General features: G+C 45.0%; 1 protein-coding gene and 1 long non-coding RNA gene across 3 annotated transcripts; one reads left to right on the top strand and one right to left on the bottom strand.

Annotated features, from left to right (window-relative positions):
* Positions 1–696: 696 nt before the first annotated feature.
* LOC139184560 (uncharacterized) lies at positions 697–19,941 on the top strand. Of its 2 annotated transcripts, none has more exons than XR_011568093.1 (3): positions 697–1,246; positions 8,942–8,979; positions 14,893–19,941. It is a non-coding gene; the product is annotated as an uncharacterized lncRNA (long non-coding RNA). The 2 variants fall into 2 exon arrangements; XR_011568094.1 differs by having other exon boundaries at positions 8,942–8,983.
* Positions 18,821–26,771, bottom strand: DNAJB5 (DnaJ heat shock protein family (Hsp40) member B5). The gene is made up of 4 exons (XM_019966114.2): positions 26,577–26,771; positions 24,010–24,254; positions 20,383–20,984; positions 18,821–20,247 (listed from the first exon to the last, which is right to left on the bottom strand). Exons 1-4 carry the CDS (start codon positions 26,756–26,758, stop codon positions 20,014–20,016), a joined length of 1,263 nt encoding a protein of 420 aa, XP_019821673.2. The 5' UTR covers positions 26,759–26,771; the 3' UTR covers positions 18,821–20,013.
* Positions 26,772–27,123: the final 352 nt, after the last annotated feature.

Below are 27,123 nucleotides of genomic sequence, written 5' to 3'. Positions count from 1 at the left end.
TTCTTAGTAAATTCTCCCACTCTACTCAAAACCAGTTCAAACCTTCTTTACTTTCCTCCACTTCTTTCTCTCTCGGCCCCTAACATATATGGCAGAGCTCTACTTTTCAGAGAAATCAGGAGCTATCCTATGAGAACTTTGCATCATCCCAAATCATTGCCTCCAATCTCCTTTCTTCCTGCTATAGTGAAAGGTGTTCCTCTGGGAGACCTTCCTTGACGCCCCCAAGCTAGGACGGGTGCCCTCATCCTCTCCTCCTCCACAGGCACTTTCCACACTAGACTGTAACTTGTATCTTAATTATCTGAGGGCAGGGACCTTGTCTACCCAGTTCACTGTTTTAACCTCAGCATCAGGCCCTTAGCTTGGGCTTTCCTTGTGGCTCAGCAGGTAAAAAATCTGCCTGCAATGCAGGAGACCTTGGTTCGATTCCTGGGTTTGGAAGATCCCCTGGAGAAGGGAAAGGCTACCCACTCTAGTATTCTAGCCTGGAGAATTCCATGTACTACAGTCCATAGGGTTGCAAAGAGTCGGACACGACTGAGTGACTTTCACGTTCAGGCGCTTAGTACATAGTTGGAGCTCAGTACCCTAAGGGTGAATGAACGAAAGGGTGAGATTTCCGGAGAGGGCCTGCTTATGGGCGAGGCCTGCTCATGGGCGGGGCGGGGCGGGGCGGGGCTGGGCGGGGGCCGCCTCAGGACTGTCCTCTCAGGCTTCTTGGAGGCCACTAGCAGACAACAGCTCAGGACGCTGAAGTAAGCATACTTGAGATCAGAGCGCACAGCCAAGATTCGGGCAAGGCTTTTCGGACGCCTCAGGGCCCATTCCGGGGCAGGACTCTATCCTCGGAAGGCCTCTGGGTGCGGCGGCTGAGCCCAGGTCTCGCCGCGGAGCGCACCATCTTCCACATGCGGCCGTAGCTTTGGCGTCATAAAACTGCCGAACTCGTTTTTTTCCCTTTCCCTCCGCCTTCCTTCTCCCTTTTCCCGACCCCTCTTTCCTCTTCCTCCTCCCTTTTCCCCTTCCCATTTCATCCAGAAGGATGTGTCGAGTGAAGGGCCAGTAACCCAGCTCCAGTTGCAGCACCGCGGGATCGACACGCTCCATTCCCCTGCACCTGAGGGGCCCAGTGTTCCAAAAACGTCAGGACTGGTCTGAACTGTGAAACCTGAAGGAACCGCCCCTCCGGGAGGGATTGGCGTCCTCGGGAGGGTGAAGGTCATGTCCAGGAGGATTGTTTCAGGTGGGAGGACGAAGTGGGGAGGCCCCGGGGGCGGCCGGCAGTGGGAGCAGAGGGCGGGGCGGGCCCCAGCCTTGAACACAGATGTGGGCAGAAGTCAGGGGCCATCCTGAGGGGCTGGCCCCGCAGGCTTCTAGAGGGGAATCCGAAGCAACTACCTTCAAATCTCTTGCTGCATTTTTGGGGGGGGCTTCTATGTGTCAGGTCCTGTGTTTGATAGGCACTCTAGCTATGTCCTACTAGAGATAGGAGGAAATGTTACTTTTTAACTTTTGTCTATCTCACGTCTTAGTTGTGGCACTGAGTGGCTCCAGAGTGCAGGGCTTAGTTGCTCCCAGTCTTGTGGAATCTTAGTTCACTGACCAGGGCTCAAACACACATCCCCTGCATTGCAAGGCAAACTCTCAGCCACTGGACCACCAGGGAAGTCCTCAGAAATGTTACTGAAAAAAAAAAAAAAGAATTTATTTACTTATGTCCACTAAAAAGACACACAACGTGTGAGAGCTGTGAATTAAGTATTATTTGGGGTAAAATGAGGACTGCATCACTTAATGGGAAATAGATGGGGAAACAGTGGAAACAGTGTCAGACTTTATTTTTGGGGGCTCCAAAATCATTGCAGATGGTGATTGCAGCCATGAAATTAAAAGATGCTTACTCCTTGGAAGGAAAGTTATGACCAACCTAGATAGCATATTGAAAAGCAGAGACATTACTTTGCCAACAAAGGTACTTCTAGTCAAGGCTATGGTTTTTCCAGTAGTTATGTATGGATGTGAGAGTTGGACTGTGAAGAAAGCTGAGCACCGAAGAATTGATGCTTTTGAACTGTGGTGTTGTAGAAGACTCTTGAAAGTCCCATGGACTGCAAGGAGATCCAACCAGTCCATTCTAAAGGAGATCAGTCCTGGGATTTCTTTGGAAGGAATGATGCTAAAGCTGAAACTCCAGTATTTTGGCCACCTCATGTGAAGAGTTAACTCATTGGAAAAGACTCTGATGCTGGGAGGGATTAGGGGCAGGATGAGAAGGGGATGACAGAGGATGAGATGGCTGGATGGCATCACTGACTTGATGGACATGAGTTTGAGTGAACTCTGGGAGTTGGTGATGGACAGGGAGGCCTGGCATGCTGCAACTCACGGGGTCGCAAAGAGTCGGACACAACTGAGTGACTGAACTGACTGACTGACTGAGGACTGCAGTGTAGCATATAGCACCTCAGATATCTCTGAGAGACTGATTCAAAGCGGCAGTAGGGGAAGGTCAGTGTATAAAATTTTGGTGAAGGGAAAGTTAAGTTAACATAATCAAGTCCTTACTTTACAAAAGGTTTCCTGCTAGTCACTGTGAAGGGATTTAGTACTTTTCTAGATATGAAGAGATGTAAGAATTTGGATCATGAAATAAGTTCCTAACTATCTAAAGACCTATTCCATCAGTTTCCCTGGAGCACAGAGTACCTCACTTTCCACCCTGAATTCCCTTTAGTGGGTATTGATGGTTGGCAGCTGCAGCAGCACAGGTAGATGTTGTTTGCTGCTGCTAAGTCACTTTAGTCGTGTCCGACTCTGTGCGACCCCAGAGATGGCAGCCCACCAGGCTCCCCTGCCCCTGGGATTCTCCAGGCAAGAACACTGGAGTGGGTTGCCATTTCCTTCTCCAAAGCATGAAAGTGAAAAGTGAAAGTGAAGTTGCTCAGTCGTGTCTGACCCTCAGTGACCCCATGGACTGCAGCCTTCCAGGCTCCTCCGTTCATGGGATTTTCCAGGCAAGAGTACTGAAGTGGGGTTTCATTGCCTTCTCCGTGTTGTTGTTTAGTTACTAGCAAATGCTCTTGGCAAGTGCCAATTTGTAGTAGTAGTAGTGTTAGTCACTCAGTTGTGTCTAACTCTTTACAACCCCATGGACTGTGGCCTGCCAGGCTCCTCTGTCCGTGGGATTCTCCAGGCAAGAATACTGGAGTGGATTGCCATTGCCTTATCCAGAGGATCTTTCTGACCCAGGAATCAAACCTGGGTCTCCTGCATTGCAGGCAGATTCTTTACCATCTGAGCTACCGGGAAGATCAGCCAATTTGTAGTTGACACTTATTTTTGGTTGTGTTGGGTCTTCATGATACGTGAGCTTTCTCTAGTTGCAATAGCAAGGGCCACTGTCTAGTTGAGGTTCGTGAGCTTCTCACTGCGGTGGCTTCTCTTGTTGCACACCATGGGCTCTAGTAGTTACCACCTGTGGGCTCCGAGGAATGTGGTATCTTCCCCAACCAAGGTTTGAACCCATGTCCCCTGCATTGGCAGGTGGATCTTATCCACTGCACCATGAGGGAAGTCCTGCATATTTCTTACATACAATATTAGATCAAATTTTTTGTTTGAAAACTTACTGTAGAATAAGCATTTCCATATATTGTAAAACATTGGGTAAATATGATTTTTTGGAGAAAACTTTGGTGTTTATTTTGTGGTATTTGATTCAGCTAATGTTGACTTGATAAAGAGTTGATGTTAGAGAGGACTAAGTCTTTAAAAATGTGAATTTTATTTATTTTTGGAATACATATATTTACATGGCAAAAACAAAACCTGTGTGTCCCAGCACAGGTGGAAATGGTGAGGAGTTTTATGCAATGGTACAAAATGAAGCAGGGCAAAGGCTAACAGAGTTTGCCAAGAGAACGCACTGGTCATAGCAAACACCATCTTCCAACAACACAGGAGATGACTCTATACATGGACATCACCAGATGGTCAGTACCAAAATCAGATGATTGATTATATTCTTTGCGGCTGAAGATGGAGAAGCTCTATACAGTCAACAAAAACAAGACCAGAAGCTGACAGTGGCTCAGATCTTGAACTCCTTATTGCCAAATTCAGACTTAAATTGAAGAAAGTAGGGAAAACCACTAGACCATTCAGGTATGACCTAAATCAAATCCCTTATGCTTATACAGTGGAAATGACAAATAGATTCAGGGGATTAGATCTGATAGACACAGTGCCCAGAGAACTATGTGCGGAGATTCGTGACATTGTGCAGGAAGTAATGATCAAGATCACTCCAAGAAAAAGAAATGCAAAAAGGCAAAATGGTTGTCTGAAGAGGCCTTACAAATAGTTGAGAAAAGAAAAAAGAGAAGCTAAAGGCAAAGGAGAAAAAGGAAAGATATACCTATTTGAATGCAGAATTCCAAAGAATAGCAAGGAGACATAAGAGAGCCTTCCTTAGTGATCAACGCAAAGAAACAGAGAAAAACAATAGAATGGGAGAGACTAGAGATCTCTTCAAGAAAATTAGAGATACCAAGGGAACATTTCATGCAAAGATGGGTACAATAAAGTATAGAAGCGGTATGAATCTAACAGAAGCAGAAGATATTAAGAAGAGGTGGCAAGACATAGAAGAACTATACAAAAAAGATCTTAATGACCCTGATAACCACGATGGTGTGATCACTCATCTAGAGCTAGACATCCTGGAATGCGAAGTCAAGTGGGCCTTAGGAAGCATCAATATGAACAAAGCTAGTGGAGGTGATGGCATTCCAGTGGAGCTATTTCACTTCCTCAAAGATGATGCTGTGAAAGTACTGCAGTCAATATGCCAGCAAATTTGAGTGCCATGTGCTCAGCAGTGGCCACAGGACTGGAAAAGATCAGTTTTCATTTCAATCCCAAAGAAAGGCAATGCCAAAGAATGTTCAAACTACCATACAATGGCACTCATCTCACAAACTAGCAAAGTAATACTCAAAATTCCCCAAGCCAGGCTTCAGCAATATGTGAACTGTGAACTTCCAGATGTTCAAGCTGGATTTAGAAAAGGCAGAGGAACCAGAGATCAAATTGCCAACATCTGTTGGATCATCGAAAAAGCAAGAGAGTTCCAGAAAAACATCTACTTCTGCTTTATTGACTACGCTAAAGTCTTTTGTGTGGATCACAACAAACTATGGAAAATTCTTAAAGACATGGGAATACCAGGCCATCTGACGTGCCTCCCGAGAAATCTGTATGCAGGTCAAGAAGCAACAGTTAGAACCAGACATGGAACAACGGACTAGTTCCAAATTGGGATAGGAGGACATCAAGGCTGTATATTGTCACCCTGTTTATTTAACTTCTATGCAGACTATATCATGCGAAATGCTGGGCTAGATGAAGCACAAGCTGGAATCAAGATTGCCGGGAGAAATATCAATAACCTCAGATATGCAGATGACACCACCCTTATGACAACACAAAGAGGAACTGAAGAGCCTCTTGATGAAAGTGAAAGAGTGAAAAAGCTGGCTTGAAACTCAACATTCAAAAATCTTAGATCGTGGCAAATAGATGGGGAAACAGTGGAAACAGTGAGAGACTTTATTTTCCTGGGCTCCAAAATTGCTGCAGATGGTGACTGCAGCCATGAAATTAAAAGATGCTCCTTGGAAGAAAAGCTATGACCAACCTAGACAGCATGTTAAAAAGCAGAGATATTACTTTGCCAACAAAGGTCCATCTAGTCAAAGCTATGGTTATTTCAGTAGTCATGTATGGATGTGAGAGTCGGACCATAAAGAAAGCTGAGTGCTGAAGAACTCACGCACTGTGGTGTTGGAGAAGACTCTTTAAGAGTCCCTTGGACTGCAAGGAGATGAAACCAGTCCATCCTAAAGGAAATCAGTCCTGAGTATTCATTGGAAGGACTGATGCTAAAGCTGAAATCTGCAGTACTTTGGCCACCTGATGCAAAGAACTGACTCATTGGGAAAGACCCTGATGCTGGGAAAGATTGAAGGCAGGAGAAGGGAACAACAAAAGTTGAGAAGGTTGGATGTCATCACTGAGTCAATGGACATGAGTTTGAGCAAGCTCCTGCAGTTGGTGATGGACAGGCAAGCCTGGCGTGCTGCTGTCCACAGGGTCACAAAGAGTCAGACAGGACTGAAGGACTGAACTAAACTGAACTTTATGCAATGGTTCAAGGGTGGGTTGTTGAAAAGGATCAGGGTGTGTGCAGGACTTGCATTCCTCTAATCTGGCTTTCCGTGTTCTCCTGATGAGCTTCTGTGATTCTGGAGGTTATCAAACTGACTTCTCTGGAATGAAAATGCTTCATCTGGTAGTTATCATCTTCCACAGGTGGAGCAGTGGTGAAGAATCCACCTGCCAATGCAAGAGACACAGGAAATGCAGGTTCGATCCCTGGATCGGGAAGATCCCCTGGAGTAGGAAATGGCAACCCACTCCAGTATTCTTGCCTGGAACATCCCATGGACAGAAGAGTCTTGCAGGCTTCAGACCATGAGTCGAAAAGACTTGGACATGACAGCACACACTCATGTCATTAGTTTTGCAGAAGAGCTCAAAAACAGTTATATGTGTATCCCTTGAGGCAAAAACTGGATCCGGTCCCAAGACTGCACTATTGTTTCTTCACTGCTCCTCCCTGGTCTCTGCATCCCTTCCCTTCCCTGATTAGCAACTGTTTGAACCTGCCCTTTGGAACTCAGGAGATGTCAAGGAGGCTGAAGCCTATTTCCTACAAACAGGAAATGGGAAACACAGAAAAACTTCCTTGCCCAGGAGCCACATAGGGTCCTGCTTGGTTTCACATTCTTAGTGTCACCAGAGACAGATTGTTTTTTTTAATTGGCTCTGGTTTCCAACGTGCAGATTTGTTCACATGTTCAATATATAGCCCTTTTGATTGCCTGGTTTTATGTGCAGTTCTCAGATTCAGCTCCCCATACTTTGTCAGTTCTAAACACTATTCCTCCTTTGGGCTGATAACCAATAAAGCTTTAGATTTCTGGGTTGGGCATATTTTTAGGGCAACCTTAGTATCTGTGTTCCGGTGGCTCAGACGGTAAAGAATCTGCCTGCAATGCAGGAGACCTGGGTTTGATTCCTGGAGTTAAAATTAGTTTTTGTTTTTTTTTTAATCAAAGTAATGTATGCATATTGTTTTAAAAGTCAGATAGTAATTTCTTTTAACAAAAAGCAGGCTTGGGAATTCCCTGGTGGTCCAGTGGTTATGACTTGATGCTTTCTTAGTTGGGCCCTGATTCAGTCCCTGGTTTGGTATCTAAAATCCCACAAGCCAAGCAGAGTGGCCAAGGGTGGGGTGGGGGGAAGAGTCTTTTTCCCCCACCTTCTTCTACCTCAAGCTTTGCTTATCAGAGGTAACAACTATATGTTCTTTTGGCTATTTTTTCCATTGTTCACATCTTATTTTTCTGTTTTACAGGACATGATCCGTTTTCTCATACATATTTTAAAGTATTTATATATAAATCTCAAGTTTTTAACAACAAACACAATTGTTTGTGTATTCTTTGGCATGTTAATAGTTGTTATGCCATTATTGTCCCCATAATATTTTGTGTAATAATGTGCACTGGAATTGCCTTTGATAAATGATTTCCTTTATCTTGTGTAGAGGAAATTCACTTTTAAATGAATCCTCACAGTTGACTACACAGTGAGACCCAAGGTTCAATGAGGGATGACCCTCATTCAACTGGTGATGACACCAGTTCTGCAAAGGTCTGTTGTGAAATAGTGTTTCTGAGTAATAAGCATTAAAAGAATGCTGTACAGCAGAGAAAAATGAAAAAGCTGGTGGTCACATACAAAATTTTCAATTGACACTATGAAGAGACATTTAAGCAAATATTAAGAGGCATTAAGAGCAAATTTGAGTGACTTCCCAGGTGTACCAGTGGTTAAGACTTTACCTTCCAATGCAAGGGGTGCAAGTTCAGTCCCTGGTAGGAGATCTAAGATCCCACGTTGGGCCTCAGGGCCAAAAAAACAAAACATAAAACAGAAACAATATTGTAACAAATTCAATAGACTTTAAAAAATGGTCCACATCAAAAAATCTTCAAAAAAAAGAGCAAATTTGATCAGAAATTTCCTTTTAACAGTCATTTCAACATGTAAGCAATATGAAAAAATTATTACTGAGACATCTTTCATCCTTATTTGGTACTGTATTTAAAATCCAGTGTATATTTTACACTTATAGCACATCTTAGTTCAGACTAGCCACATTTCAAAGTGCTTCAGCTGTTGTGGCTAGCAGCTACTGTATGTGATAACACAGGATTAAATTATGAAGATAGTTCAGGTTACTTATAGGAGAATAGTCTTTCAAAACACATTCATCACACACCTCAGATATCTCTGGTTCACATGTTTCCTTTGTGATTGAGCTGATCTGGAGAGCAGTGCTGAGATGCTAGAGTCTAAGCTCTATCATGGGGTAAAATCCTATCAAATGGAAACATTGATGCCCTTGTTGAGATTATTTACCCTTTTCATTAAGGATTGTAGTGATGTGTTCAGTCGTGGCAAAGTCTTTGTGACCCCATGGACTGTAGCCCACCAGGCTGCTCTGTCCATGGAATTTTCTAGGCAATAGTACTGGTGTGAGTTGTCATTTCCTTCTCCATCATTAAGGACTACTAACTAAAAAAATCAACTGAGGATCACATACAAAAAACACTTGTTTGAGATTTTCAAAGGAAAAAAATAGAAAATACTTTAATCATTTTAAAAATGATTTCTGGATAAGAACTCAGAATTTCATTAATTAAATGTAGAAAATCATAATGTTCATATATAATAAATGTCTGCAACTTGCCTAGGGAGAGGAGAATAATAATTGAGTCCGAGCCCCTCATTCCTTTTTGTTTTTCAGCATCAGTGCAGAAGGAAGAGGAGCAAAGGGAGCATTTGGTAGGTAAGGTTCTGACTGTTCAGTCCATAGCACTCAAGGGTTAACCTTAATCTCTCCTCTTCATGACCCAAGGGCCACATCCACAGTCTCTAAGGATGTCAGCTGCTAGAGCTCAACCCTCAGAAAACAAAGCTCTCCTCAGGGAGAGTCATGGGAAGGAGTTAGAACCAAGCACACTTGGTCGGTTACCTGCTAGGTCCGTCCTGGAAGTGGAAGAATGGTAGAGCTGGCCAGTGGGTCTTGGCCACCAGGTGGCAGTGTGAGACACAGTGGAATGGATATCTATAGGCAGGCCTTTTGGGTCCTGATTTGGGACAAATTGTTTTAACTTTCCTAAGGCTCAGAGTCAGACTTTATTTTTTGGGGCTCCAAAATCACTGCAGATGGTGATTGCAGCCATGAAATTAAAAGATGCTTACTCCTTGGAAGAAAAGTTATGACCAACCTAGATAGCATATTAAAAAGCAGAGATATTACTTTGCCAACAAAAGTCTATCTAGTCAAGGCTATGGTTTTTCCAGAGGTCATGTATAGATGTGAGAGTTGGACTGTGAAGAAAGCTGAGCGCTGAAGAATTGATGCTTTTGAAATGTGGTGTTGGAGAAGACTCTTGAGAGCCCCATGGACTGCAAGGAGATCCAACCAGTCCATCCTAAAGATCAGTCCTGGGTGTTCATTGGAAGGACTGATGCTGAAGCCGAAACTCCCATACTTTGGCCACCTGATGCAAAGAGTTGACTCATTGGAAAAGACCCTGATGCTGGGAGGGATTGGGGGCAGGAGGAAAAGGGGATGACAGAGGATGAGATGGCTGGATGGCATCACCAACTCGATGGACGTGAGTTTGAGTGAACTCCGGGAGTTAGTGATGGACAGGGAGGCCTGGCATGCTGTGATTCATGGGGTCGCAAAGAGTCAGATACGACTGAGTGACTGAACCGAATTGAACTGAACTGAAGGCTCAGATTCCTCCTTGAGTTACACTTGATCTTCATCCCTCACAGCATGGTTATGAGGATCAGATGGGATAAAGTACAAAACACTATTCCATACTTGAGCCTGTCTACTGTTGTCACTCTTTGGCCTAGTGTACTAATGCTTGGGGCTCTTGGAGTCTAGTCTCCCAAGAGCCTTCCCCAGAGAACAGTTTTGCTGAGCCTCCTATAAGATCCTTTGCTTCTACCTTCACTACATTTGACCAAGTCTCCTGGTTACCTAGGAGAATTTGCCAGAAAGTGTGCATGTGACATGAGACCTGCTTGCTCTTTGGGAAAACAGGTATTGATGAATCTCTTCTCCTGTTCCCTTCTTCCTAGCATGGCCTCTTGTGGTTGCAGGGTCCCCATGCAGCCGAGGTTGACATGAGAAGGTAATCCTATAGGGAAGGAAATGTGAGAGAAACCCCTCCTTGAGGAATAAAAGAAGCATCTTGAAGTCAGTGACATGGGGAATGTGACTCCTGCCAGGCTTGCTGTGTCTTTCTATCTCCATTCAGTTTGTGCATCCTGTCTTCTGCAGCCATCTGGGAAAACTTGATGATAGCAGTTTGTAGCAAGATCCCTGCTGAGAGGATCACAATAGAGTGATCGTGAAAGCTGATCTTCTGATGCTTAAGTAGGCTGGGAATCTGCTGTGTCTTCTGTGTCCCTTTGGCTATGACCCCTGGTTCTCTGCCTGAGCCAACTTCTCTCCCCTTCTCCAGCATCCCCACTCTCATCAGACCCTTTTGAAAGCCAATTAAGAGCCCCTCTGAGTGAGCCCTCTCACACTGTCTTATTTATCCGTCAGCCTGAGGACCTACAGAAACCCATCTTCCCACACTGTACCCATCTTAGTTCATTGTCTCCCTTCCTTTAATTGTAGCCCAACATCGCAGTTGGGCTACAATTGCGATGTTGGGCTACATCACCTCAGGCCTACATCACCCTTATAATTCACATCAGTGGCCTTCTTTCTGTCATTAGAAGTCACTCTGACATTTGCCAGCATATTTTGGCCTATCTATTTTTCTCATCCTCTGAAACTTTATTTCTTCCTCCTGGAGCTTTCCAGGCCACCAGGTACCCTCCTTGCCTTTTTATTCACTTAACGTTCTTTCACTCCACCCCTAACTTTTATCTTTGTTCCAGGATTTCTGCTACTAGACCCTATTGCCTCTCAAACTCTCAAGACTGAGACTATTTTTGCAATACTCTCACCACCTTTTGGCCACCAGACATTTTTGCCACTGATTCCTACTTTATTATTGGATTATCTTCCACCTCTAACATTTGCCTTTTCCCTTCTTCCTTCAGAGCACACTCAGGTCCTATTCTCTAGCTAGACTTTGTGTCTGGACTATTTTACCTCACCTGACTCCTGACTCAGGATATCAGCCTCTTACGCATGAATCTCTCATTCATTTTTTAAAATATTATTTCTAAAAATCGAGATATGGTTCCCATAGCATAGAATTCACCCTAAGAAGTATACAATTCATAGTTTCTTTTTATATTCTCGAGGTTGTGCAATCACCACCACTAATTCCAAAACAAATTCTTCATTTCAACAAGAGTTATACCATTGACATACTGCTCATTCCTCTCTTCTCCCTGCCCCTGGCAATCACTAATATACTGTCAATCTCTCTGGATGTGCCTGTTCTACATATTTCATATAAGTGGAATATATAACTGAAATTTTGTGAATATATAACTGAAATTTCTTTCACATAACATAAGATTTTGAAAATTTATCCTTGTTGTAGCATGTACTACTTACTTCATTTCTTTTTTATGGCTGAATAATATTCCACCAAAACATTTGCATTTCCCAGGAACGTACAAGAGTTTCCTCTTGACCAATGATGTTGACACTTCTCATGTGTTTGTTGGCTAATAAATGTGTTATAGTTTGGCAAAACTTCTATTCAAGTCTTTTGCCTATTTTAAAATTGGGTAGATTGTCTTTTTGTTGTTGAATTTAAGAGTATGTTATGTATTCTGGATACTAAACCCTTATAAATATATGACTTGCAAATACTTTATCCCATTCTATGAGTTATCTGTTCCCTCTCTTGATAGTGTCCTTGGAAGCACAAAAGTTTTTAATTTTGTTGAAGACTGATTTTTCTATTTGTCCTTTGGTTGCTCAAAAATTTGGTGTCATATCTAAGAATCCATTGCCAAATCCAAAATTATGAAGATTTACTCCTGTGAGTTTTTGTAAGAGTTTCATGGTTTTAATTCTTGCATTTAGGTCTTTAATTCATTGTTGTTTGATGTTTAATGTTGTTGTTTCTTTTAAGTCAATTAGTTAATTTTTATTGAGATACAGTTGACACATAATATTGTACTAGTTTATTTATTTTGCTGTACCGTGTAGTGTTCACCAACCAGGGATCAAACCTGTGCCTGCTACATTGGGAGTGCAGAGTCTTAGCCATTGGACCACCAGGGAAGTCCAACATTGTATTAGTTTTAGATGTAGACTTCATTGTTTTTATTATAATAAAATACACATAACATGGTATTTCTCATTTTAAACATTTGTAAGTGTACAATTCAGATTCAGGAATTAGATACATTCACAGTGCTGTATAATGATCACTACCATCTACTCCTAAAACTTTTTCATCTTCCTCAACATAAACTATGTACCCATGAAATAATAACTCCCTCTTCGCCCTCTCAGAACCCTAGCTTCTGGTAGCCTTTATTCTACTTTCTATCTCTGTAAATTTGCCTACTCTAGGTACCTCTTATAAGTAGATTCATAGAATATTTACCCTTCTGTGTCTAATTTCACATGTTTTAATGATTCACCTATGTTGTAGCATATATGAAAATTTTCATTTCTCTTTGGGTTGACTTATATTCCATTGTGTGTATATATACTATATTTTGTCTATTCATTCATCTTTTGATGAACACTTGGGTTGTTTGCAACTTTTGGCTATTGTGAATAATGCTGCTATGAACTTTGGTGTACAAATATATGTTCAAGTTCCTGCTTTTAATTCTTTTGGATATATACCTAGGAATAAAATTGCTGTGTCATATGGTAGTTCCAACTTTAACTTTTTTTATTTTAATTTATTTTAATATTTTATTTTAATTTATTTATTTGACTGCACTGAGTCTTAGTTGCAGAATGTGGGATCTAGTTCCCTGACCAGGGATCGAACCCAGACCCCCTGCACTGGGAGCATGGAGTCTTAGTCACTGAACCACCAGGGAAGTCCCCACCTTTAACTTTTTAAAAACTACCAAACTGTTTTCCTCAGTGGCTGCACTATTACGTTCCCATCAGTAATGCACGAACGTTCCAATTTTTCCATATCCTTGTAAACATTTCTTATTTTCAAGTTTTATTATAGTCATCCTATTATTTGGTAGAAGTGGTATCTCATTGTGGTTTTAAAATTTTATTTATTTATTTAAAAATTTATTTTACTATTTATTTTTGGCTGCTCGGCTTTCTCTAGCTGCAGAGAGCAAGGGCTACTCTCTAACTGCAGTGCGGTGACTTCTGTTGTTGCAGCTTGTGTGTCAGTAGTTGCAGGTCCTGAGCTCTAGAGTGCAGACTTGATAGTCATGGCACTTGGGCTTAGTTGCAACGTGTGGGATAGTCCCAGATCAGGTATCAAACCTGTGTCTCCTGCATTGGCAGGGAAATTCTTTACCACTGAACCACCAGGGAACCCCTATACTGTTTTAATTAATGTAGTTTTATGGTAAGTCTTGAAGTCAGAAAGTGTGAGTCCTCCAACTTTGTTCTTCTTTTTCAAGATTGTTTTGGTTATTTGAATCTCAGATGGTGAAAAATCTGCCTGTAATGCAGGAGACCTGGGTTTGATCCCTGGGTCGAGAAGATCCCCTGGAGAAGGGAATGGCTACCCATCCCAGGATTCTTGTCTGGATAATTCCATGAACAGAGGAGCCTGGCAGGCTATAGTCAATGGGAATGTAAAGAGTTGGTCATGACTGAGCAACTAACACTTTCGCTTTTTCACCAGAGAAGCCCTATACTCTTTTAATTACAATAGTTTTGTGATAAGTTTTGAAATCAAGAAGTGTGAGTCCTCCAACTTCGTTCTTCTTTTTCAAGACTGTTTTGGCTATTTGAGACTCTTCAAAAATCCATATGATTTTAAGGATGGTCTTTCCATTTCTATGAGAAAGGTAGTTGGAATTTTAATAGAGATTATGCTGAGTCTGTAGATCACTTTGGGCAATACTGACATCTTAACAATGTTGTCTTCTTTTTTTTTAATTTTATTTTATTTTTTAACTTTACAATAATGTACTGGTTTTGCCATTTATCGAAATGAATCTGCCACAGGTATACATGTGTTCCCCATCCTGAACCCTCCTCCCTCCTCCCTCCCCATAACATCCCTCCATGGACATAGGATTGTTTGTATAGTTCTTTAGTTTCTTTCAGCCATTGTTTTGTAGTTTTCAGCATATACATTATTAACTTCCTTGGTTAGATTTATTCCTAAGTATTTGATACTGTATGTGCTATTAAAAATGGAATTGCTTGCTAATTTCCTTTTTGGAAAAATGTTTATTTGCGATGTATTAAGAAACACAATGGATTTTTTGTGTGTTAATCTTGTACCCTACAACTTTGTTGAATTCATTTACAGCTCTACTAGCTTTCTTGTGGATTCTTTGGGGTCTTCTATACATAAGATCATGTCATCTATGAAGGGAAAATAGTTTCACCTTTCCTTTTCAATTTGAATGACTTCTATTTCTTTTTCTTATCAGGGAGAACTTCCAGTATAATGTTGAATGACAGTTGTGAAAGTGAACATCTTTGTTCTGTTCCTGATCATAGGGGAAATGCTTTCAGCCTTTCACCACGGAGTATGATGCTAGCTGTGGGTTTTAAAATATTATTTTATATTTATTTTATTTTGGCAGCACTGTGCAGCATGTGGGATCTTACTTCCCTGACCAAGGATCAAATTTGCACCCCCTGCATTGGAAATGTGGAGTTCTCACCACTGGACCATCAGGGAAGTCCCTAGCTATGGGTTTTTTAAAACATAAATATTCATTGTCATGTTGGGGAATTTTCCTGCTATTCCTTATTTCTGAGTTTCTGGCATAAAAATTTATCTGAGATGATCATGTGTTTTTTTTTTTTTCCTGCTTGTTTTATCAATATGATGTTTTACATTAATTGATTTTATGTTGACTCTCTGTCTCTGTCTCTCTCTCTATGTATATATATATTACATATGTGTGTGTGCTAAGTCGCTTCAGTCATGTCCGACTTTTTGTGACCCCATGGATAGGAGCCTGCCAAGCTCCTCTAGCCATGGATTCTTTAGGCAAGAATGAGTTGTTGAATAAATGGAGTAGGTTGCCATGCCCTCCTCTAGGGGATCTTCCTTTGGGCTTCCCAGATGGTACTAGTGGTAAAGAACCTGCCTGCCAATGTGGGAGACCTAGGGACGTGGGTTCAATCTTTGGGTTGGGAAGATCCCCTAGAGGAAGGCATGGCAACTCACTCCAGTACTCTTGTCTGGAGAATCCTATGAATGGAGGAGCCTGGTAGGCTCCAGTCCATAGGATCACAAAGAGTTGGACATGACTGAAGTGACTTAGCATGCTTGCATGCATCATATATACATATATATATGCATCATATTTATATATATATATAAAATCTAGGATCAGGATCATATTAGCAGGAGTCTAGGGTTTCCTACCAGTCCATCCTAAAGGATCTGTCCTGGGTGTTCATTGGAAGGACTGATGCTGAAGCTGAAACTCCAATACTTTGACCACCTCATGCAAAGAGTTGACTCATTGGAAAAGACCCTGATGCTGGGAGGGATTGGGGGCAGGAGGAGAAGGGGACGACAGAGGATGGGATGGCTGGATGGCATCCCCGACTTGATGGACATGAGTTTGGGTAAACTCTGGGAGTTGGTGATGGACAGGGAGGCCTGGTGTGCTGCAATTCATGGGGTCACAAGGAGTCGGACATGACTGAGCAGCTGAACTGAACTGAGGATCTCCTAATAATAGGGTGTATATATATATATATATATATATATACATATACATACACACCCTAAAAGACTCTACTAGTATTTGTTGTAGAGCAGATTTGCTAGCAATGGATTTTTGGGTTTTGTTTATCTGGTCTTAATTTTTCTCCCATTTTTGTGTATATTTTTGGTGATTTGATTATAGAATTTTTCTTTCAGAACTTTGAGTATGTCATCCAATGCCTTCTGGCCTTCATAGCTCTGATGAGAAATCAGCTGTTAATCTTATCCCTTATACATGATGAGTCACTTTTCTCTTGCCTTTTTCAAGATTGTCATATATTCTGACAGTTTAGTATGTCTAAATGTGGACCTCTTTGTGTTTATCATACCTAGAACTTGTTAAGCTTCTTGAATGTGTAGACTAGCATTTCATTTAACTTGGAAAGTTTGGGCCATTATTTTTTTGGATATCATTTGTCCCCCTTTCTCTCTCTCCTCTCTTTCTGGGACTTCCACTCTTTGTATGTTGTATAGTTGATGTTGTCCCACAGGTCTTCTAGGCTCCATTGATTTTTCTTTATTTCTTTTTCTTTCTGTTCCTCACATTGGATAATCTTAATTGACTTATCTTCAGAATTGCTGATTTTTCTTTCACCAATTCAGATCTCCCAGTCTTTGCTTATCTTTCTGGGACTATTTTTATTTATTTATTTTTGTTGCATTGGGTCTATGTTGCTGCTTATGGGTTTTCTCTATTTGCAGTGAGCTGGGGCTACTCTTCATTATAGTGCATGGGCTTCTCATTGCAGTGGTATCTCTTGTTGTGGGGCACAGGTTCTAGGCACATGGGATTCAGTGATTGCAGCATGCTGGCTCAGTAGTTGTGGCGTGAGGGCTCTAGGGTGTGTTGGCTTCAGTAATTACAGAATGGGGTTTTCAGTAGTTGTGGCATGTGGTCTCAGTAGTTGTGGCTTCTGCGCTCTAGAGCACAGGTACAATAATTGCAGCACATAGGGTTAGTTGCTCTGTGGCATGTGGAATCTTCCTGGACCATGGATCAAACCCATGTCCCTGGCATTGGCAGACAGGTTCTATCCACTGTACCACCAGGGAAGTCCCCTTCTGGGACTATTTTAGAGTCATTTGCTGACACACAGGACACCCACTCCCAACCACTATGGAACACTGATGACAAACCTAATCAACTGTTCAATCTTCAGCAGCTCCTTTACATCCTCCAACCTGGGAGGACCTTTTGCAGCATAAATGGAGCCAGCTTTTCTAGGGTTTCCCCTCTCTGCACAGTGAATCCCTTGTAGCTGCTGTCCTGATTTCTGGTGGTTGCTCCCCACTGGGATCCTCTTTTGTTTTATTCAGTGGAATTTCTAATGCCCGCTCCTCTATCCCCCTCTAGTTTAAATGCAGGCTAAATATTCCCCACTGGTTCCCCAGTCCTGAACCCTGTTTTATTTCCAGCCCCCTACATAATGCCTACCTTCAATCCTTGCTCCCACTCTTACAACCTTCTTCTCCACCCCAGACTAGGGCCTTTGGAGTAAACTTTCTGACCCAGTATAAGGCACAGTCTGTCGCTCCAACTGAAATAATACCTGCTACGGAAGCAGACTGAAAATTTGTGGGATTTAACTTTTTTCAGTATGGCCTGGGTACCCAGCCTTATATTTCAGTTTCCATTTTTCTTAGAGAATTTCCTATAAATAATATTTGGAACTAACTAAAACACCACCTTTGAAAGAGTTCCATGTTTAACACTAGTGGGTCTGGGCCTGCAGGATCTGAGTCTCTGGCACTGATGTGGCCTCAAGGCAACTAACAGACAAATCTCAGAAGGAATGTTCATAGGCTTTCACAGTCCTCAGTGTTTACAGGCTAAAATAGTGATGATCTAAGAATGACCACAAATCCTCATGTAACTTCCGAGAATGGCAAGCTCAGGTTGTAGGCAGAGAAAGGCCAGCTTGAGGGCTTTCTCATTTAAGTGCCCCTGACCTCAGATAGTTCAGCCTTTAAGGTGTCATAGTTTATCCCCAGAGAATACTCAGTGGGGACATGACAGTTTCTGAGATCCCAGATCCTCCATGTCCACAGAGAGGTGGGAGAGAGCAGTCTGTCTCAGGAGACCTGGATCCCAGTGCTTCAGGCCTCAGGAAAGAGCTAGAATAAGAATTTAGCCCTGGGTGAAGAGACGGACAACCCTAGGAGACCTGAATAGGAAAGCACTGAGTAGGGGATGCGGGATTAAGGATCTGCCTGCCCAGGATGGGATATTAGCATACGTTTTGTAAACAGAAGTCCCTCAGTTTCTGCACTGGAAGGAATAGTATTCACCAAAAGTACATTGAATAAAAGAATGAGTTTTTCTCATAGGTGTTGTCCCAGGATAAAAAGCAAGGGCAGGAAGATCCCTATTAAAAGTCTACACTTTGTCAGCCTCTGTATGGAGCCCAGGCTCAGGTGAAGACAGAGTTGTCTTCATGGCATTGGGATACTGAAGTTCAGGAGGGCATGGTCATCGTGGGTCTGATCCTTGTTCTCTGGCTAGCACATCCTTTGTGGAGGATAGTCTCTATTTCCTATAATGCAGGATATTTATTCTTTTCAAATCTTTGTTTCTTCTGATAGCTGAGTGGTATCTTCTGTCTTTGCTGAGTTTTGGGTCCACATTTTGTAAATTCTGTAAATCTGGGCTTAGAGGAAGGAAGGAAGGAGTCAGCTTTACCTTATATTGAGGGCCTACTTGGGCTTCACAGAGGTGAGCAAGGCTCAGGAGGGAGGCTGACAGTGAATATCCACCCCATCATAGCTTCATTGTTCTTGCTCAGATGCCATATTTTTAAAATACTTTATTTTTTTTCATAATACTGTCATTACAAAAAAATACAAAAAAACTACTATAAAAACATTCAAGGGCTTGTCAAAGTGAGAAAACCTAAAAACCCCATCCCAGAACCTGGCTGAAGCAGTCTTAGCCTAGCTCCTTCACTATTTGACCTTTATACAATTGTGGGAGTGGGGTGGGATCACACAGGCATCAAAGGGCTAGAAATTCCCCACGCAGCCTCCATGAAGGGTAAGAAATAAGTAGCTTCATATATCACAAAAATGGGATTTGGAAGTTTAGGGGTGGCTAGGCCCTGAGTTCAGAGGTGTGGGGAGAAACCTGTGACCCTGAATCTCTTGGTGGGGAATAGCTGCCACCTGACCCCAAAGCCCTTTCTCTTCCTGATGAAGGTTGGAAGACAGACCGTGCCCTCCACCTCTTAGCCTTAATACAGCAGGCCCCCTCCCCTTCCTCTACCCTTGCACATTCCTGGGAGCCGCAGGGAAGACAGAACTTCCAGCTCTGCAGGGTCTGGGCAGGGTAGCTGTCAAGAAGGCTGCTGAGGGTCCCATTCACTTCCCTGCCCCAAATGAAAAGTGTCTCGTGCTCAATGGCCCGGTTCATGGGTTATGGACCTTCCCTTCCCATCTCAACCCTGGAGAGGCACACATAGCTCTAGGTGTGTGTTTTGTGTGCATGAATAGGTGTGTGATAACCTTGGACACTGTGGACTTGAGGGTGGGGCTGGGGTGGGAAAGCAGTGTCCATTTTATCCTCTTCCTCCCTCAATAGGAGGAAGCTGAAGGGAAGGGAAAGGAGAGGTATTAGCAAAGCTGAGAAGGGAAGGAGGACATGCTATTTACAGGCGTGGACAAGGAATCTCTATATCTTCAAGTAGCACTCAGGTCATTCTCCAGCCACTGGAGTGGGAACTGGATTCAAAGGTTGTGACATGAAAATTGACCCCTGGTCTGGGCTAGCTCTCCCCACCTCCCTCCCACTCCCCCAGGGCAGCCCAGCTTTGAAAGGGGTCAGGGATAGGAACATTTCCCCTGAAAACCAGTGGCTTTTTTTTTTTTTTTTTTTCACTTTAGAAAACGTTGCCAGTGTCCAGTGGACATCAAGCTGGGTGCACAATGGATGGGGTGAGTGTGGGGGGTATTGCTGTGGTAGACTCTGGGTTGGCTAGGGCAGAGCCTAGGAACAAGGTAGGTGCTGCTTAAGGATCTGCCGTGTCTGTGGTGTTAATCTATCTGGGAACCGAACTTTGAACTCGACAATGAGATCTCCCCGCTGGGTGGGCACCTTGGGGAAGGGAAGGCCCTCCCCACGGAGTCTCTTCACGGTGCCTGGCTTGATGACATCATTGCAGGGCAAAGGGATCACTCGGCCATCAATGGTGGGAATGTTCACGGTGCAGCCGCACAGCGCCTAGGGAAAATTAGAGAATGAGGAAAATGTAGGGTAGAGTGATTGGAAGGGAAGAAAAGTAAAAGTGGGGAAGAAAAAAATTTCCATCACTCCCACCCCCTGCCCAGTGAAAACATGATCTGATCCAGGCCCCACCTCCTTGAGGCTGATCAGGGCACTGTAGAGCACGTTGGTACCGTCTCGGCGGAAGTGTGCATGGGGCTTGTCTTTGAGCACAAAGACGATGTCGGCAGGGATGTTGTCAGGTGTGGCATCACCCTCTTTGGGGAAGGTGATCTTGGTGCCTTCCTTCCAGCCACGCTTGATGACAATATGCAGGATCTTGTCCTCGGTTCGCACAGTTCGCCCGTCAGGGTTGAGGCGCCGCCTTGTGATCTTCATGCGTTTGGTGGAGCCGTGGTAGATTTCCTCCAGGGACACCCTCAACTCATGCACCACAGGTGGGTCCTGAACCTTGCGCCGAGGGTATAGTGGTTCTGGGGCTCGCCTTGGACCCCTACTCAGCCCATTGAAGCCAAAACGGCCAAAGGCGCCAAATGGGTCATCATCTTCATCCACATCCATGTCATCTGGGTCAAAGCCACTGAAGGGACGAGCCGAGCGACTGCTGGCAAAGAAGATATCGAAGGGGTTGGAGCCTCCAAAGAAGGAGGCAAAGGTGGCATGGGGGTCTCCATGGAAGGTGTAGTGAAAGGAGCCACTGGAGCCACCGGAGGAACCGCCACCAGTCTTCAGGCCTGGAGGGAGAAAAAGTTAGGGGCAGTGCGGCTGGTCTCCGCCCCACCCCAGTCTCCTCCCCTTGCTCTCTAGCTCTCAGTTCATCAGCCTAGAGAAAGAAGCAACATTTAACTCCCACAGAGAGGGCTGGCCTAATAGAGTAAGAAAAATCTCTGGCAAGATTAGTTTCTACTTTTTTATAAACTTAATAATAATAAGGCACATCCTGAGGGTCAAAGAGGCTGAAAAGCTAAGACTAGAAGACTTGTAGGATGCAGCCTCCAGTGCTGTAATCTCTTCCATCTACCTGTGACCCAAAGATGTCTCACTAAGCCTTGAATAGCTGGCCTGGGGTCATATTACAAGTCATACCTGGCTGCCAGATTTACTTATCTCCAAAGACAGGGCAAGAGGCAGTCACAAAGAATTTGACCATCCAGGGGGCTAGTAAGTGACTTGTCCCAAATAAGGTAGGGGTATCATCAAGGAGGAAGTCCCCTCTCAGTCTACTTCAAGCACAGTTTCCTCTTTCTCTGACTCCCACCCAAATGGGAAATCAGGAGGGCCCTCAAAAGTAGGAAAGATCATTAGCCTGGAGAATACTTATTTCTCTACAAAAAGTTTTAAAATGCTTCATTCCCACACTCAGGGCTCACAGTGTTGCACAGCTCCAAGGGGTACCATGCACAAAAGGGGCAAGTGTAGACTGTGCAACACCCTGGAGTACACAACACCAAGCTTTCTCCCCATACCTTATGTCAGAGCAACCAAAATGCATGAATGAACTGGAACATTGCAGTGGTGACCCCAGCGACTCTCTCTGGAGTCAGGTTCTATCTCAGGGGCCCAGATTCCTGGAGGCAGCCTTCATGGGGCATGGTGGTGATGGTGATGGGAGTAGAGGGGGGCGGGGCATGTGTGGGGAGAAGAAGGAGGTTAACACTGAGAAATGATCTAGGGTATACAGACTCAGGGCTGGGGCCCAGGCTAGGGGAAGGGACTCTTCTCTTTGGGACCTATATCTTGATATTTATTGGCTGTGGAAGCCTGAGCCTGAATTAGCCTCCTATTTCCTGGGCCCACAAGAAGAGATTTGGGTTTCACTGAAGAGGCCAAGAGGCAAGCAATTCAGTGACTTGTAACAGCTGCCTCTTCATCCTTCCTAAGATTCAAAGTCTGTTCTTTCCTTCTACTGGGGGTCTGATTGTCAGGTGAACTCAAGAAGCTTGGCAGAGCTCAGTGAGAGAAATTGGTCTGATGATGACAGGAGGGGGTAATTTCTCTGCAAGGATTCCTGCTGTACCACTACTACCCCCTTTTCAAGCTGGGAACAACTTGTCCCTAGCCAGGGTGCACAGAGTCTATATTCACAACTGTTCTGGCTGGCTACTGGGGAGGGGGCAGGGCAAACAGAAACACAACGTGCATTTCCAAGGCTGCTTCTCCCTTCCCAGGCCCTGGATGTCTCCTTAAGGTTGTTCTGTATCCCCAGGAGCCCTCCTGGGGTGTAGATCTGTGTTAGAACTAGTGTCTGGACCTAGGGCCCAAGCTTTGCCCTTCACTTAAGTTTGGTCTTGCAGAAAGAAGTCTACCAGCTTCTCTGGTGATTCAATGGTAAAGAATCTGCCTGCAATGCAGGAGTTCAATCCCTGGGTTGGGAAGATGCCCTGGAGAAGGAAATGACAACCCACTCCAGTATTCTTGCCTGCCGAGTCCCGTAGACAGAGGAGCCTGGCTGGCTATAATCCATGGGGTCACAAAAAACTTGGACACAATTTGGTGACTAAATAACCCAGCTCCTACCTTTTTCCTAATCAAGATGAGGCCAAGCAGAGGAATGAATGCAATTCCTAGACAGGTCACATGGTGGCATGGTGTCTGCACTGCTTTCCTCTTCCCAACCACTACCCTTCCCATCTCTCTACCCCAGAGAGAAACATTTCTTAGCTGAAAGAATACTGAGGATTCCAGCAACTGCCTGGTGAATCTGGGAATTGGCAAGTCTAATAGGTGAGGAGGGAATAATGGAAGGAATTTTGGCATGGAGAATAAGAAGAGAGGGTTGGGAGGACTAGGGTATACAGAGGATTGGGTCATGTAACACAAAGCAAGGGCTGGGGAGAGGAAAAGAACATTCTTTTGAGTACCTACTCTGTGTCAGGTACAGTACATATCATTAGCCCATCTAATTTTGAGACTAGAATGGGGAGACTGAGGAGGATAAAGTGGAAGAAAGGTAGATGCCACTGGGGAGGAAGGGCAGTTCCTCCTGGAAAGGAGAGTCCTCAGCTGTGACAATGTCTCTTAATATAGCCTGACAGGTGCTTGTGGCTGGCGGGTGGCAGGCGGCCCTGAGGGGCAGGCCCAGAATTAGCAGCTACATCATGCCCGTGGGATGTGCTGGGAGGAGCCGCCCTCTCAGAGGCTTTATTTGGACCTTTCCTGCCACCCTATGCGTGGCCACCAGCTACCCCAGGGAGGGGGCAAGTTGCCAGCAGCAGTTCCCGTTCCACTCTTGGATCCCTGCCACTTCCTCAGGGAGTCGAAACTCTAACTCTGTTCTGCTGGCCTGAAGTGGGCAGGAATGGGGCAGGGAAGGGGACAACCATCTCTAGCTCAGAGCTCCAGTAGTTAATTCCCCGGCTGCTTAAGGGCCAAACTTTTATGCTGATGATTGTAAATGCTCTGTCCTCAGAGAGCCACACACTCCCTTTCCTAACCTTCCCCATCAGCCAATGAAGCAGCAGGGACTTCAGGCAGGACTAATAAGGCTGGGAGGGAAAGAAGGGCGGGGAAGGCCTCTGGCTCTAGCTTCTCTAAGGCCTGAACTTGAGGAGGGAGAGGGGCAGAGAAAGGCAGGGAGAGGGATGGGGAGCTGAGACTGGGGAGTGTGTGGTCTCTTTTTTCCTCTGGATGTCAGTGCTGGGAACACTTGTGCCTCTCACCCTTTTCTCGGTCTCCAGTTCCCTGCTTTGAGAACTAGGTCACCCAGGACCCCCAACAAGGAAAGACATCCAGTATCAGGCTGGGGCACTGCCCTCTTACCTTCCTCCCCATACTGGTCATACAGGCCCCGTTTCTTAGGGTCACTCAGCACATCATAGGCCTCTGCAATCTCCTTAAACTTCTCCTCAGCGTTGGGTTCTTTGTTCTTATCTGGATGGTACTTCAAGGCCATCTTCCGATAGGCTTTCTTGATCTCATCCTCGTTGGCTCCAGACGGGATCCCAAGAATCTTGTAGTAATCCTTTCCCATCACAGCCACTGGACCGGCACTGGTCTCCTTGTTTCTGAAAGAAACCAGGGCTGATCCTTGATGCCACTGTTCCCTTCTACCCCGGTCCTATTCCTGATGATCTTGAAGTTCCTAAATGACTCACTGTGTAACTTTCAGCAGGTCATGCCTGTTCTGTGGGCCTCTGTCTCTCCATCAGTATGACGAAAGGTTTGGACTAGAAGATCTCTTCCAGCTCTGACATTCTAGGATTCTGTGATTCTTTGTTTAGCTCCTGGGTTTTCCCAACAGGAAGCTGGGGGCTGTGGCCCAAGTCTCGGGGCTATTCTAAGGCCTAGGTCCTTGGGCCAGACTGAGGACCCCCACGAGCCCAGCTGAGTGTGGCGGTACCATGGACTGACAGATCCACACACAGGAGCTGGCCAAGATCAGCGTACTGGGTGAGGTCACCTGAGCATCGTGGTCTCCTACGCCATGCCTCAGGCATGGTGCCCAGGCTAAGGGCAGCTGGGGCAGTGGCCCAGGACTGGGGACGGGCCTGGGTCTTCAGCCATATGCCTTGGCCAGCCAGGCTGAGTCAGGTGTGGGTGCTGAATTCCTCTCTGCCATTGGAGACCCCAGGTCTTCCTACCCCCACTCCCCAAATTATGCTAAGCCTCAAGTGTGATTCAGATCAGAGGATGACTAACAGCCTTGGAAACTGCTGTTTCTAACTCCCTCATTAGCACGGGGGTGACACTGCCCTTCTAACCAGGGCAACAGTTTGCTTTACTCATTTCCCAGTGTCTACACACAAAACTGTGTTTGAAGACATGTCTGTGCTGTGTAAGCATCAGTGTTAGTGAACAAAAGCATCCTAGGGTAGGGTCTTTTTAACCTTAGTTTTTAGGAGACAGTTGGGCACTAACCAACATTTCCTCAATACCTTTTCTACCAGTTCTTCTCTCTCACCTGCTGCATGGTTTAGGATCTGGCCCAGTGCCAGGCCCATACTCCTTTGATAATCCCTTGCATGCTGGGTGCAAGGGCATTTGTTATTTATATGAGGGAGAAACACAGGACTCTTAATTCTTTCACTCTAATCTCCCTCCATCAATGTCTCTGTGGTGGATATGAAGGAAGGGCATTTTCCTGTAGCTAGAGCTATTTGGGGGAATGGCCAGAAGCCATTCTCCGACCCAAGACTTGGCCAACCCCTGCCAAAGCCCAGAGTCTTTCTAGCAATGTCCTGGGCTGGCAGCCACAGCTGAGGCCTGCTTTTCTGCCTCTGATTGCTTCAGAGAGGTATACAGAGTTTCCTGGCAGGAGTAAGGGTTATAATGGGTAAGGGGAGGCCTCAAGGCTTCAGGTAGACAAGGACAAGAGCCCTAACTCCTGCCCCCACAGGGCCTGTTACAGGTGGCTGGGTTGACTCATGGTTCTGGGAGTCATCTCACTCTGATGAAGAGAAGGCTCCAGTAAGGTGGGTACTCCCCCTTCTCCCTACCAGCATGTCATGCCTGGTGGGGGGAGGCTGCAGTTGGGGGAGGCAGAAAAGAAAGAGCATCTGGGGGAGGGCAGCCATTTTCAGAAGCAGCAGTAAAAGCCGTCTGAGAGGGAGCTGGGGGTGGTCTGCCACCATCTCTGCCTCAGCCCACACTTTCTTTCCCCTGAAACTGGGAAGGAACCCTATCACACCAAAAGGGTGCCCCCAGAGAACTACAGCACCCTTTAGGCTGAGGGTGAGTGGAATGGCTTGGTACTGCTCTCATCCTCCCCTCGCTGTCCCTGCATTACCTCTTTGTATGGCCAGTTTCCTCCCTGGCAACCACCTGCTTGCTGTTCTAGATCTATAATTCTCTTGCCTCCACAGACATAGGGCAAGCTCTTTCAGGAATTGCCTTTTTTCTTTCCTCCCTCCTTCCCTCCCTCCCATACCCATGAGCCACATGTTGGAATGACAAAGGAATCCCATGGTGTGGCACTGCCTTGGATGGAGAGAATGTTAATGTAGAGGCAGGAATGAAAAATGAGAAATAGCAAGGGGGACTGATCCAGGAAAGGGGAATGATTGATACAGAAAATGAAGTACTGAGGGAGGGGGATGAAGGATGAGAAATGGAAATGTCTGAGGTGGCAAATGGGTTACCAATGGGATGTAAAGAGTTGAAATACTAGAGGAGGTATTTGTGGAAGATGGATGCCTGAATGGTTTGGTATAGGAGATGAATGACAAGGGGGTGCAGTTCATTCAAATGTAAGGGTGGGACGGAGGGGGATTCTTATATGTAATTGGGGATGAGATGAGATGGAGGAAGCAGATAGGCAATGGAGGGGGATATGACATGAAGAATTTGACTTGGTATGGATATGAGTGCCCTTCTCCAGAGGGACTTACCGAAACTTTACAAACCCATTCAGCGTCCACGCTCGAAGTTTTAAGGGCTCCAGCTGAATTTTAAACATCAAGCTGGCTAAGAAGTCTTCTCCCCAGAAGTGTGGGAAGCTCCGGAAAGCTCCTCGGGCCTGTAGTGGGGGTGCTGCTGGGGATGGGCAGGAGAGCACTGTGCGCTTAAACATGCCCAGCCCAGCCCCTCACCTCGGATCGCTCCACCGGAGCCCGCTTGGAAAGCTGAAGCTCTGGAAAGCCACCTCCTCAGCGTCTCGGGCACTTGCCCAGCAAGCCTTGTCCGGTGCAGCAGGAGCTGGACCTGATCCCCAGGTGTGGAGAGTGAAGGGGTAGGGTCCCGAGATCACCTGCTCTCAGGTGCAGCGAGGTCTGGCTGATTGTGAATGGCTGTATGGCAGTGTGACAGTAAGGCTGGCAGTTCGAAGAGCGAGTGCTTGTGAGTGGCAGCGTGGGTACCTGTGACAGGTGTGATTGTCTGTGAGGGCCTTAGAGGCAGTGTGTTCTTCTCGCCTCTCCTGGGGAGGAGCAGACCCCA

Source organism: Bos indicus, chromosome 8, assembly GCF_029378745.1.
Source record: "Bos indicus isolate NIAB-ARS_2022 breed Sahiwal x Tharparkar chromosome 8, NIAB-ARS_B.indTharparkar_mat_pri_1.0, whole genome shotgun sequence".
In the NCBI taxonomy this organism is placed as follows: domain Eukaryota; kingdom Metazoa; phylum Chordata; class Mammalia; order Artiodactyla; family Bovidae; genus Bos; species Bos indicus.
The sequence above is the reverse complement of the archived record's forward strand: the minus strand, read 5'-3'. Positions and strand labels throughout refer to the sequence as shown.